We start from the raw sequence: 13330 nt of genomic DNA on the forward strand, positions 1-13330 counted from the left end.
GTCAAAAGTCTCCGCGCTCCGTTCCCGCGCCGCGCTTCCGTTGCTTGCACCCACCGTCCCGTGTAACATTACGCGTCATGAAACAACAGATTCAAGGCCAATCAATCATGTATGGGTCATGTTGACGACACATATAACACAGGATAATGATTATTTATTTTGGAAATAGTTATAGTCTTACACCAGTATGCGAATACTGATATAAAGAACCGGGAGGGTATTGTTAAAAAAAAAAAGATTGACACGGCAATTCACGACCATAAACTCCCGCGGTGTCACGCTGTAATTATTCTTTGTGCCTCTGCTATTGCGGCTCTAACCTGATCGACCGTCCGAAAGCACGCACAGGCAGTTGTCATGTCAACTTCCTTCGGACACATCTCAGTCGGATGCTTAGTTGTTGGGAGTGTTTCAGTATTTGAACAGCTTGTCCCCGTTTCGCAATTCTCGTGCCCTTCGATGTGAGATTGACTCTGTCTCGCCGCTAACTCGTCGCCTAATTGCACAAGACAAGCTAATTCTTTGCTGAGACTTGCTTGTAGAAAGGCAATGTAACTTGGTCCCTCGAGGGATACCTCAACCATGTCTCGCGAATCAGTCTGTTGGCCAATAAAAAGGGTAACAGGTGTGCTGGAGACTGACGGATCGGAAGTTCGTTGCTTCTGGATATAGAAAAAGTCACCATAAGAAGAGCCAATGCTTGATAGAAGAGAACCCAAAAGGTAAACGTTTCGTGATGTGCGTGGACTCTTGACGGACTGAAAACACACTGTACACTCCAGGATTGTCCTTGCTGACACCAGAGACTTTTTCAAGACTTTGAGCGTTTGGAAAGTCTCAAGAGAGCTTTCTATCTCTGAGAAATGCTGGTTCACTAACTCGATACAAGAACACTTCTGGACCGGTGGTCTTGGATTCGTTGCACTCTCCATACTTTGGGGTGTTATCGCTGCACCCCTACTTTCAGTGCTAGGGTAATGGTTGTAGCTGTCCTGTTGTGTAGATACGTCGTTAAAAAGATCGGGTAACAATGATGCACGTCCTGGTATAGTTTCTTGGTCCATAGAGAAGTCCATATTGAAGGAAGGCGATGGCGTGCCCAAGTCATCAAGGAACTGATCTATGATACCAGTAAAATTCCCGGTCTCCATTTCCTTGGGCGACATTGATGCCGCACTGGTACTCGCAGCGCCACTCGATCTATACCCCAACGGCTGTCCTCTTCTCGGACGCCCCATGGTCCTCGTGGGTGAATATTCGCATGTTAAAGCAAAGTGAGAACATCTTTCGCATAAAGGAGTATGGCGCGAACAGCGGACTTTTCGTTTCCCTGTTGAAACACGTCATCAGATGATGATTACACAGAGGAGGAGAAAGACTGACTGCAAGGGTCGCAGGCGCGGTGCTGAGCCTTGTCATGTATACTTTGGAGGCTCATGTCTACTAAGCAGACTTAGACGAGACGCGACAGCGTGTAGAGAGAGTTTCTTTGCTGGTCTTTTTCGCGACAGGTGCGGCCATCAAGGTTCTCAGCCTCGGTATTGCTAGAGGGAAAAGGAAAAGGGAAATCCGAGGGAAATCCGCAAAGCCAAGCGGGGAGGAGAGTTTTGCGGTGCGTGATTGGTGATTGAAGTTCCACCCATTTTAGCGTGTGTGTGGGTGGTACATGGCATATGTACCGTGAAATACAACCCTACAACCTTGAAGCTAAGGTCAGCAATTGGATTTGGGAGTATTTCCTCAAAAGCAGGATCATTACTGTCAACCTACGTGTGGGGAGAGAATTCTAAGCAGGACAATAGTCTTAAACAATAACGAGGAGAAGTACCTTTGAAGCAGAGAGATAATTAGTGTATTGGCATTGCTCTTGTCTTATACAATATCAAGTTCTCAAAAGAGGTTTTCATTCATTTATCGAAATTACAAGCTTAAAGGCCAGCTTATATCTATACATGATGAGTTTAAAACAGAGCTAGTCAAGCCTTACTCTTCTACATTTATATCAATTCACAATGAACTCGTTGTACACTGGCAGAGGACTCAATAGGGAAAGCTAAGACAAACTGAAATGCATTATCAACTAGCTAATCGATAATTGTAATTACTGAATATAATCCCTATGCGCTTCTATCCCTTATCATCTCTGGTGGCTCCCATAATCACCAGGTAGCTCGGCACGAGTCCCTCCTCCATCTAACTCAGCATGATTCTCCCCTTTCAGCTCATACCTTGGCGCACTTTCAGGTTTCTCCTCGCCAACTTCCATCACTGATGGTGCAGATTTCCTGTTCTTCCTACGTATCAAAAACCAAGCGAGTAGGCCTATCAATCCGAGACCTCCAACAACGGATCCGACCGCGATCCCAGCCTTGGCACCGGTACTAAGAGAGCCAGTCGACGAATCTGCCGAGTCTGAGCTAAGTGGTGAGCTTGTTGCTGAGCTTCTTGTGAAGCCTGTCGGGTTTATCGTAGATGTTTTTTCTGCTATTAACGTATCGCAGGAGCCAAAATCAGATTGGCAGCCGGTTCCACAATAGTCTGATAGATAAGTCAATATCATAATCGCACGCATATACTCGATACGAATTCACTTACTCGAGCTTCCGCCGCAGTATCCCTTTTCCGAACAGCAATCGCCAAACTCGCTACCCTCGCAGATGGCGTTGATATCCGAATTGGATCCGCAGTTACCATCAACAGAAACAGCACCGAGGCTCGTTTCTGATGCTGCTGATGAGGTTGAAGTTCCACGAGTGGCTGTCGTGGCTGTAGTCACTGAAGAGGACTTGTCGTCGGAGTCACAAGTACCGAACCCGCTTTGGCACCTATTTGAGGTTCAGATGTCAGCGACATTGCAAGAAGACGGGTAAACCAATAAAGGCTGTCCAGACACTTACCCAGCACCACAGTACGTCGAAGTCTTGCCACAGTAGCCTTTCTCAGAACAGCAGTTTCCAAACTCGCTTCCTTGACATGTTATGTTGCTCGAGGACGTCGCACCACAAGATCCTGAAATACTAACAAGCTGCCCATCACTTGTTCCACAGGTACCAAACCCACTTTGGCAGCCCTCAGCGCAGTATGCTACAGTCTTGCCGCAGAACCCTTTTTCAGAGCAGCAGTTACCAAAAGTGGATGTGAGGCATGTTGCGTTGAAGTCGGAATTCGAGCCACAGTTGCCATCTTTGCTAACGGGATTATTCGAGCGCGAGAGAATGAAAGAATTCGAGCTAAAGGGGAATGGTTAGGGATAGTCTTTAGTCCAGGCAGTGGATCTGTGCACTTACAGTTCAAAACCTCCAGAGAACGATGCCATTGCTGGCGTGAATACACTCAACAAACACAACAAAGAGAACTCCATCGCAATTCCACTACAGAGTATGTATCAAACAATGTAAAGCGAACGAAATCCTTCTTCTGTAGACTAGCAGGGCACAATGCCTTTATGATGGCCCACTCTCAAAACGACCCCCTGACAGAAAGAGGTTAATTTAGGACAAGTGGCCTGGTCCACTCTAACGTATCTCCACTTCCAGGGGAACGTGAGCGGTGAGTTGAGACAATCCGCCTATCATGCTCACATCAGCCCCCGTGGCGAACCAATTCAACGTACATTTACAGCTAGACCCAGACTACGGGAGGATCTGCTCGATCCACTTAACTAACAAGGAGGAGTCGGGTAAGCACTAGTTGGAACTTCGGTCGACCTCGCCTTATTCTCCGTATAGATACCAATTACATCCTGGGTTAACATGAAGCCAGGAAATTACCTCTGCCGCTATGGGCTTTTTAGCCGCCTTACGATTAACAAGTGAGACACTGTTCCAGTCTGATTTGTACAACTGTTCGATGGAAACTGACTTTGCCAGACTATTTATTGCCCACTAAACCTTGAGTAAGCCTGATGCCTCGGGAGAAATACGTACAGTTTTAAAGATAGCAACCCCATCTTCTAATCAAAGGTGTCTAGACAATTCTAACCTCATCATACGTGAACATTTTCTCATTTCATTTCATAGATAGTATTTGATACTACTCATGACCCTTGGAAAAATAACATCCTAAAGAGTGCTGAAACTATTCGGATAGCGACCATTGTTTCGTGAATTCGATGGAAATTTTCGAGCTGTGATTATTCCAGGGTAGGTGATCTTATCTCATCGTATCTTATTGTATCATATCTTATCTTATCTTATCATCACCCTAGTCAAGTTGAGACAGGGTTAGTGGCAGATTCCTGAACGAATTAAAATCTCTCTCCTACACTCCAACAACCCCGCACTGAGCAACAGCATCACGGCATTGACAGCATCAGCATCAACACGATAATAGGTAGTGCTTGACAGCATGAATCGACTGTCTTCAATCAGAAAACTCTCCCTCTCTATGCCAAGGAGTGCTAGGGTACTCTCTTTGAGTCAGCGACGCCCTGGACACACAACATCAATCGGTGAGAATGGAGTTTCACATCAGCGTTGGCAGCCACGGTTTCAACCGAAAATGCTAGGCATGAACCTGACCAGATTTTACGGCACTATTCCAGATTCATCAGTGGTGGATGAAGCCGTTCGTCGCAGGCTTGCGCGCCAAGGTGATGCTCGCGATCTCGACGACATTCCCGACATTATATACAATGAGATGTTTCTCGACGCTTTCCCCCAAGTCATGAACGACGAAGAGCCCGACCATGAATCAATCGAACCGCAAATATATAACCCACAATCTTCATCATGGGAGCCTCACAGCAGCCAAGGTACCGCATTCAAGAAGGGAGTTGTTTTGAAGATTGCATCTTGGAAATTGTTTCCACCTACTTCATACCTTGCAGCCATTCGTGCCTCCGCCGCCATCGCTCATCTACGGGACGTGTTTGGCAAAAAGCCTCATAACCTCGTGGTAATGCTACAGGAAATCAGAGAAGAGTCACTAGACGCTATCCTGAGGCATGAATGGGTGCAACAAAATTTCATCATCTCAGACACAGAGCCACCATACCACGAGTTTGATCTTGATGAAGAAGAAGAATCCGACCTGGAATCGAGCCAATGTTTCTCCATTATGATGATTTCGCGGAATTTGCCCATATCAAACTGCTCTCGCGTCTCATTTTTCTCTGAAACGAATTGCGATGCCCTTGTGGTTGACGTTCCCGTGTCCGAGTCCGAGGGCCCTGGTCCCCAAGTCTCAAAACAGTCACTTCGCCTATGCACGACGCGCCTTGAGCCACACTATGAAGACCCAGATCGTCGTCGCTCTCAGCTTGTCACAGTCTCTGAGATATTGAAAGGCAAATGGTCGCAGGGGCAAAAGATCTTGGGCGGACTGGTGGGTGGCAACATGGGTCCACTTGCTGCTGCTGAGAAACATATGCACCAAGATCCTGAGATAAGCTTGATGGATATCTGGGAAGATAGGCCAGCACCAGTACCACCAGCTGCGAAGCCCTCCAAGAAGAATACACGTTCTGAAGCCAGAGCAGATGCATGGATTTTCCACCCGGACAGGAAGAGGAAGGAAAGAAAGCTGGACAAGTTTCTCTACACAGGGCCCATTGAGACGGTTACATTTGATGAAGCTCGAAAGAAAACCACCTTTGGAGGCGAGTTGAAAACAAAAGTTGAAGAAGAAGTATTGGAAACAAAAATTGGATCGAAGAAGGTTCGGGTGAGCCAACATGAAGGTATCACTGTTAATATCAAGGTTGTCTAAAACCTCAACCCTCAGCATATAACTATTCTGTGTTTTGTCACAATCTCTAATGATAGCAAAATACTTTTCTAATTGAATGCCACGGCTTCTCACATTCTCTTTAACTACCTGTCTGGTGACAGAACTGGCTGGCCTACAACGGATAGATAAAGCCCTCGTTCTCCAAATCTGTTAAATCCAACATGGCAACCTCGACCTTGACTTTAACCAATTGGCCGCTGTCGTCAAGCTGCTCGACGTAGTGGTAAAGATCGTTTTCACCAACGGCATTGATCCTCTCCATTCGGATCTTGTTTCTTCGAGCCAAGATGAAGTGAATCACCCACAAAATGACAGGCGTCCCGAACCAACTGACTATAATCATCGAGGACCAAGCTCCGTAGAATCTTGGTTTGGCTGATGCGACCCATATCTGGGGTGACACCAGGTTTCCAGCACTATAACCAATCATAAACATGACATTTCTTGTAAGCTTTTTGGTATAGCCGGCAGCTGAAGAGTTGGTCCACCCAAGAGCTATGATATAGGCGACACCGTAGGTGTGGGCAGCTAAGAACATGCATGCAAGTAGACCTATGGTTCGGTCCCAGGGGACTGTAACCATTCCGATACCACCGGCAATAGCAGGCAAGCACCAAAGAGTGCAGTGCAAAGCAAAGTTCTTCGGGTATCTACGAAGGGCAAATGCTGCGACGACACAGTTGATAATGCCAAAACCACCCCCCGCCACTGCAACAAGAGTGGATTCAAGTGGACTGACACCGAGAGATGTAACGAGGAGGTTCTTTTGACCATAGGTGAGGTTGTTGCAGTACATCAGGGTAAAAGCTTGTAGTGCAAACAACCAAGACACTGGATCTTTCAGTGTTTCGATGAACTGTGATCGCTTGAAATGCTTTTGCTCAATCGAGCTCTGCTGTGATTCCTGAACACGCTTGATGACATGGACCTTCTCTTGCAGTGTCAAGAATCGAGCCTCAGCAGGGTTACTGGGGTAATCGAACCAGACCCAGGTGGAGAGGATGAAAGTGATACCGCCGGTAACGATATGAAGCAGCTTCCAAGGTAGAACTGGTCCGCTACTCCAAAGCAGACCATAGGCAATGAAACCCGTAACAATCGGTGCGCCTTGACAAGTTATCCAAAGGATAGGCTGTAAAAAGGATTGTTCTGCTCGGTTGAAGAACATGCCAATAGTCATTTCGAGCGCTGGAACAACTACGCCTTCGGCTGCACCCAAGGCAAGTCGCAGTACAATGAGTCCTTCGTACCGGGTTGCGACACAGTGGAGGAAGATGACGACAGACCAGGTGAAGACAATGCCAGCAATGAATTTGCTGAAGGGCAGACGCTGCATGAGGTAATGGCCTGGCCACAGAAATGCGAGATATCCTATTCAAGTTAAATAATGTCGACTGCGGCCCGCATTCAACGCACCAACATAGAACATAGTGTGCAAGTTATTGTACTGAGCCTGCGAAATGCCCGTCTCTTCGAAAAGTCCGAGAATTGCTGCGTAGCCCAAGGTAGATTTGTCGATCTGAATCAACGAACAATGAGTCAGCTCCTATAAAAGGGTGTATGTTGAGTGAGAGAACAAACAAAGAGCATGATGTTGATCGTTGATAGTAGTCCTACTAATCGCAAGTATAACTTTCTTCGGACTCTTTTTTCTTCGTCGGGAGTTAGAGGCTCAACAGCGTCTCCATGCTCTTCAATGAGACGAAGAGTCACATCGGCGTATTCTTTTGTCACTGTCTTTCCTTTTGAAGGAGACTCAATGGATGGAATGTCTGCCTCGGCGACCACGTTGATTTCATTGCCCATTTTGATCAGATTTCAGTGGTTTGAAGAAATAGAAAACTCCAAGGACGGAATGGATTGCAATATTGTTTACTTTGTTTAACGACAGATGATATATTGTCTATTGTGGAGAAGTAACTCGGTCTTTGGCCGTTCGGAGCCGCAAAACGGCGCAACTAGGAGCGGAAGCGTACATGACGAAATAAACGCTATTTATGCTTAATTGTCAAATTAGGGGTAGCACTCATTCTGGGCAGGGCACATTTGGAAGTTTTTGTCGGCCCATAGGAAATATTACTCAAAACGGACTACCCCAGTACAACGCAATCCATCGAGTCAATTGCGTTATTAAATCGACAGTTACATGGCCCCGAAGTCTCGTGTCCATTCAGCATCTTAAATGACTTCTCATGTCTGCTTCATTAAGACATAATGAAGCTACCGACGAGATTAATTAATTGCATCGCCTGGTTCCTATAATATTGATCCAAGAGACAAAGACTGTCCAGAATACTTACGCTCAGTTTTGATCAACGAAACAGGGTAGCCTAGATAGCGATAACAAAGTAACGTCCCATTTGATAGGCATGATAAAAAACACGACATTGGAATCTCGGCAGCCTCAGAACTTTCACGCAGCGGGTTAATTCTGAACCATTGGATGGTATCGGTTGTTCCAGATAAACAACCCTTGACAGCGTTGTCTCCTCCGCTCGATGGTGATAACAAGACAAACCTTTCCTGCGCTCGAGGCCCTACGACATGGGGGTTTGACGGATTCCTGGTAGCGCGCATTCGCGCCCCATTCAGAATAACATTCACCAGCGATCTGACATCCTCTCGCGTAAGGTATATGTGGTCCTTGATACTTCTCAAGACTCGGTATGCTCTGGAACTTATGAGGCGCTTTTTCTTCTCTCTGGCAGCTGCAATAGTCTTGCTTTTAGGACTTGGGTTACTTGTTGTTGAATACGCCTTTCGAGTGATGTTATCCTTGTAGTATATTTAGATGGGATTAAGTACTTCAATATAACCTCTATTACGAAGTATTTCTAACTACGTCCCTTACGTTCTTACTTAAAGTCTTGACGATATTCTTGCTTAGGCCTGCAAGATTTACTCCCCGCTCAATCTGCATGGTACAGACTGGAGAAACGATAGATTTAACCTTCTGTAGGCGATTTTAATGCAAGTCTATAATATGAATAGGAGCCGCATCGACAGTAGAGAAGATCAGATACCCCTGCTCCATGTTTCACAGCAGGGTTACCAGGTCATAGTAGAGCTATGTATATAATATCTTCTGTAGTGGTAAGGTTCAACATGTTCAGCTTTGGACGTTTTATACCAAAGTCTTTTACTTATGCCAAATCAAAAACCCAGTCTTTATAACATGCGTCAGAGAGGAACTATTTGCCCAAGATATATAGACTCTCAAACTTCAAAGACGACTTTCTGAACTTGCGACTGATTGAACAGGTCATAGCCCCGAACTGCATCAGATAGAGGCATAATATTGTCAAATAGGAAACTATGGCATGTTAACTTTATGTGTCACTTTATTCCCCAACACGAGCATAGATGTCGCGAGAAGAGATACAATACATACCCAAGAGAATCTTGCTCACCCTTCAGAACATCCATTGCTTCTTCGAAGATGCTTCTCACAGGGCATCGTCCCATTTGGAGTCGGATGTTTTTACTGCCCAGTATTAGAATCTTTTGTTGACGTGGTTGATAAAACTTACTTATAAGCATCATTTCCAGACCAAGGAATCTACATCATGTTAGCAATCTGCGAAATATTCACCCCACAGAAGACATACCTCGCCATTGTGAACACCAATACTACTAATAGCGCCAAAGGGGCGGACCAGATCGAAGGCAGTACGAAGTGCTGGAGAAAGACCAACGACTTCTACCACAATGTCAGCACCCCGACCACCAGTAGCCGACTTGATGCGATCTTGCATTCCGGCCTTGTCATTCATAAAATTCAGAGGCTCGGCTCCCAGCTTTGCGGCTTGTTCAAGTCTTGATGGGACACTGTCTACAGCAAACAAATACTTCGGTTTGAGTGCAGCAGCAGCAACAACAGCACACAGTCCAACTGGGCCGCATCCTATGAAAGTGAATTAGAAACAAAACGATGGATCAGGAACTCTCAACGAGGCTGACTTACCAAGATGCGGTAAAAGGCGAGACTACCTTATCACCGATCTGTACAGATTTTACAGCCGAGCCTATCTCAACAACAGTGCCTGTGAATTCATGACCCATGATGAAGTTGGGTTCCGTTGGCTCAACCCCTCGGAAGAGGTGCAACTCACTGCTCCATTAGCATTAATTTGACGTTTTTGGGGCAATGGGCAGACAAACGATCCGCATAGAGCAGTCATGTTGACTTTGACAATGATATCCCGCGGATCCCGGACTTTTGGAAGTCAGCGATTGAATAAAGTACCGATGCAATGAGAACAGACTTTGAGGGATTGGTCTTTCCTCGACTGAGACATCGAAAGGGCCGTTGAAAACCACGGCTTTCATAGTTTTGGAGACTGGCATTTTTTTATCCAGAGATGTATGCTTTGTAGGTGGTCAAAAGACAATCCAAAGGTAAGAAATAATGGAAAGAAAAATAGTAAGTGAATGTCCTCAGTTGATAGTGTTTCAATTAGTTTTCCAATTAATTTATCTTACAATTTATGTATTTCTTCAATTTTGCCTCGAGACCAAGTCGGAGTTACTGAGATTCCTCGGAAGCCATACCAAATTCCGCCCTCTTGCTTTATCCAATCACAGCTGATCATCAAATACACGTGAGCGGAAATGGCCGGTCTGTCTCCACCTTGAATCTGAAACTCCACGATGTGAAATTCCGCGGAAGTTTCTGAACACTAAGAATTAATTATGACACGAGGGTCCCAGAGAGACGGGAACCGGCGGGCCTGTGAGCCTTGTCGGTAAGAATACAAGCTACTAGTTTACGTTCAATAATCAACTGACATTCTGTTAGTCGGAAGAAGTCCAAATGCACGGGGGAACGGCCTATTTGTTCGTTTTGTGAACGTCTGGATTTACCTTGTGAATACGCTGCACGGGGTAGCCCAACGACCAACCGCGCTGCACGTACTACTAGAAACCACAAGTAAGTATATGTCTCCTCCAATATGAATGAATTTAGCTTACCAATATTGTAGAAAGTCCACGGCAGACAGGATACGGTCGCTGGAGTCCCAAGTCTCCTCCTTGTCTGGTTTGCTCACGTATGTTTTACCCAGATGTCTCTTATATCTCCTAGACTCACTATGCATCTTGTAGTTCAGGTGTGAGAGAAGAATTTGAATCGCATAGGAACCAGCATACAGCAGCTTCCATACCAAGACAAGATGTCGCCTTTGCATCTACACCAATAGCGTCAGATGAGCATGTGTTTTCCGAGGACAGGTAATCTTGACTATACCTCCCTTCCCAGTCGATATATTCGCCTAATGTTATTCACAGCCCAAATCCGCCTCAAAGTGTTTTAAGATATTTTGTAGAGGTATACGGAATCAAGTTGCATCTCCAGCCATTACCTTTATTCGATCTTGAATGTCTTGACAACACGCTTCAAGTTGCACCTGAATATCTTCTGCATAGCTTTCTCGCACTAATGCTCGAGTTTTCGTCTCATCCGTTTTACAATAACAATCATCAACAAGCCTCTGCATTCTATGGGTACTCCGCTGAAGCTGCAACACAACAGCTTGCAGGGCAGGGGAAGCCGACAGCCGAGGTAATACAGGCTCTATGTATGTTAGCCTTGAGAAATGTCGCAGGTAATATTAATAAACCGATCCTCGAATACTTACTGACTCTATTACAGCCGGCGATTTACCGCGGGCTTGGATGTCCGTTGGGACTGCAGCCAGGCTGAGTACTGCTGGCCATATGTGGCACGCCCAGTTTGCGAACGCTATAGATCAGGACAAAGACAACAGATGCTATTGGAGCATTTACATGATAGAAGCCATCTTCTTCCCTCATGTTTCTCAAGCAATAAAAACAGACCGCGCATATAAACATCCACCAAGCGTTGAGCCACCGCCACCGCTGCCTCACGATTTGAGCCAGATAAATGCCCTGGACTTCGATGACACTGGCGGAACAAGCCGTGACGTTGGTATTAATGCAAATGCAGGGGGTGTTATCTCTATCTGGAGTCAAGTCGCATCCTACCTCCACGATATCCGGTTGGGCGAGACCCAAATACCATGGCTACCGGAGTCTACATACTCCAAGCTTAACCTATCTCTACTCGAGTACGAGGCTCAGCTCCATCGAAAGCATCTTATGAGAAATCTATTCCCTTTCAAAAGATCACCTGAAGACATAAAGGCATATCGCCAGTACTGGAACCCTTGGTTAACGACGCATCTCATTCTCCACGCATCTCTTGCACTCCTCAACCATCCTTTCATTCACCTAGTCGCGCTCCGTCGCAACAAAGGCATGAGCCAATCTCGATTATTCCTACAACAGGTTGTGGACCAGGCTATCTTCCATTCTGGATGGGTGTTCTGGCTGGTTGGTATATTCCAAGATTTGTCAGTAGACATTTCGAACCCTTTGATCGGATTGGCGGTTGCAGCGACATCAACTATCCCATGGCTATACCAGTTTGGTAGAAACGCCAAACTTGCTCGGAAAGCAAGTCAGAATTTATCGAAAGGACAAAGGCTTCTTGAACACATGTCAAAAACCTGGCCATTCTTGTCTCGCAAGGTATGTGACACTCAAGTCAGGAACTCATAAGAGCCCACCACTCATGACTCATCAGCTTGAAAGACTCAAAGAACTACAATCACTTGCTATGGGAACACAATTAGAGACAGGCACAACTAGTACAATGATTGAGTTCCCCCCGTCGATGATTTGGGTGCTTCTCGATCCCATCATCGAACCAGCTGGGATATCGAGCAAAAACGACGATACCTCGACAGAAGATGCCACTCGGGTGAGCATCCATGTAACCACGGACTTTTTGCATCCGCTGGAGGATGACCAGGATGAATCAATACTAAGCCCATTCGATTGGGAGAATAGTTTGATGTTCCAGAATGACTTGCTTCAGGATATTTACCCTGCAACCTTGGTCCCGTTCGACCTGAATAACTTGTAATCTGGACTCCATGTAATAATTTCTTTCTGGACTAGGTTATTCCAGGCAGTTAGCATAATCGATGCTCCCCGCGTACGACATCAAGCGAAATTGGAACCTAACCCAATTGCCCACGTCAGATCGTATGGCTTGAACTAACCAATGCATGTTTTGCCGACAGATCATTCATCTCTAAATTATCCCTGATACCCCCAATATTAGGTCAATCGATCTATCTTGTTATTTGCGTTGCTCTGTATTGTTTTATGCTTTTTGCGTCTGGCCAATACCTCTTCATATTTTCAATTCAAGGTTAAATGTTGACCTGCGCAAGTTGGCAACTCATTGAACCATGATGGGAAAGTCACGGTACAGACGAATGTAATTTCAACCATCAGCTATTCCGCAGATAGAGCAAAGATGTCATTGGGTGTTACGGATATCACGGCATGGCGAGGCGTCTGATCAACCATCCGGGAAGGAGGCGCAGCTACTGTGCATTGGCCGAGATGTCGTGTCAGTTACTGGACCAAGGAACTAATTGACGAGTAACCAGTGACTAGGCTCGTATTTCTTTTCAAAATAACTGCAATATCCTACGCCATCTCTCTTTTGAGGCTTATACGTCGACCAGCCCGGACTAGTACAAGTTGAGACGGCAAGAAAATGCCGAAT

General features: G+C 45.8%; 6 protein-coding genes across 6 annotated transcripts; 2 read left to right on the plus strand and 4 right to left on the minus strand.

Moving 5' to 3' along the window:
* Window positions 1–275: 275 nt before the first annotated feature.
* Window positions 276–1166, minus strand: FPOAC1_007157 (uncharacterized protein; the record flags this gene model as incomplete). Its single annotated transcript, XM_044851625.1, has 1 exon — window positions 276–1166. The coding sequence occupies one exon, from the start codon at window positions 1164–1166 to the stop codon at window positions 276–278; it is 891 nt and encodes a 296-aa protein (XP_044710337.1).
* A 971-nt stretch (window positions 1167–2137) lies between these two features.
* On the minus strand, window positions 2138–3316 carry FPOAC1_007158 (uncharacterized protein; the record flags this gene model as incomplete). Its single annotated transcript, XM_044851626.1, has 4 exons — window positions 2138–2538; window positions 2596–2825; window positions 2898–3230; window positions 3288–3316. 4 exons carry the CDS (start codon window positions 3314–3316, stop codon window positions 2138–2140), a joined length of 993 nt encoding a protein of 330 aa, XP_044710338.1.
* A 1184-nt stretch (window positions 3317–4500) lies between these two features.
* FPOAC1_007159 (uncharacterized protein) lies at window positions 4501–5709 on the plus strand (the record flags this gene model as incomplete). Its single annotated transcript, XM_044851627.1, has 1 exon — window positions 4501–5709. The coding sequence occupies one exon, from the start codon at window positions 4501–4503 to the stop codon at window positions 5707–5709; it is 1209 nt and encodes a 402-aa protein (XP_044710339.1).
* Window positions 5710–5842: 133 nt separating this feature from the next.
* On the minus strand, window positions 5843–7536 carry FPOAC1_007160 (uncharacterized protein; the record flags this gene model as incomplete). Its single annotated transcript, XM_044851628.1, has 3 exons — window positions 5843–7101; window positions 7147–7249; window positions 7312–7536. The coding sequence occupies 3 exons, from the start codon at window positions 7534–7536 to the stop codon at window positions 5843–5845; spliced, it is 1587 nt and encodes a 528-aa protein (XP_044710340.1).
* A 1410-nt stretch (window positions 7537–8946) lies between these two features.
* Window positions 8947–10077, minus strand: FPOAC1_007161 (uncharacterized protein; the record flags this gene model as incomplete). Its single annotated transcript, XM_044851629.1, has 7 exons — window positions 8947–9043; window positions 9122–9214; window positions 9261–9289; window positions 9339–9558; window positions 9695–9841; window positions 9892–9946; window positions 9996–10077. 7 exons carry the CDS (start codon window positions 10075–10077, stop codon window positions 8947–8949), a joined length of 723 nt encoding a protein of 240 aa, XP_044710341.1.
* Window positions 10078–10422: 345 nt separating this feature from the next.
* On the plus strand, window positions 10423–12676 carry FPOAC1_007162 (uncharacterized protein; the record flags this gene model as incomplete). Its single annotated transcript, XM_044851630.1, has 7 exons — window positions 10423–10475; window positions 10529–10660; window positions 10713–10778; window positions 10834–10959; window positions 11017–11333; window positions 11381–12279; window positions 12335–12676. The coding sequence occupies 7 exons, from the start codon at window positions 10423–10425 to the stop codon at window positions 12674–12676; spliced, it is 1935 nt and encodes a 644-aa protein (XP_044710342.1).
* Window positions 12677–13330: the final 654 nt, after the last annotated feature.

Source organism: Fusarium poae, chromosome 2, assembly GCF_019609905.1.
Source record: "Fusarium poae strain DAOMC 252244 chromosome 2, whole genome shotgun sequence".
Classification (NCBI taxonomy): Eukaryota; Fungi; Ascomycota; class Sordariomycetes; order Hypocreales; family Nectriaceae; genus Fusarium; species Fusarium poae.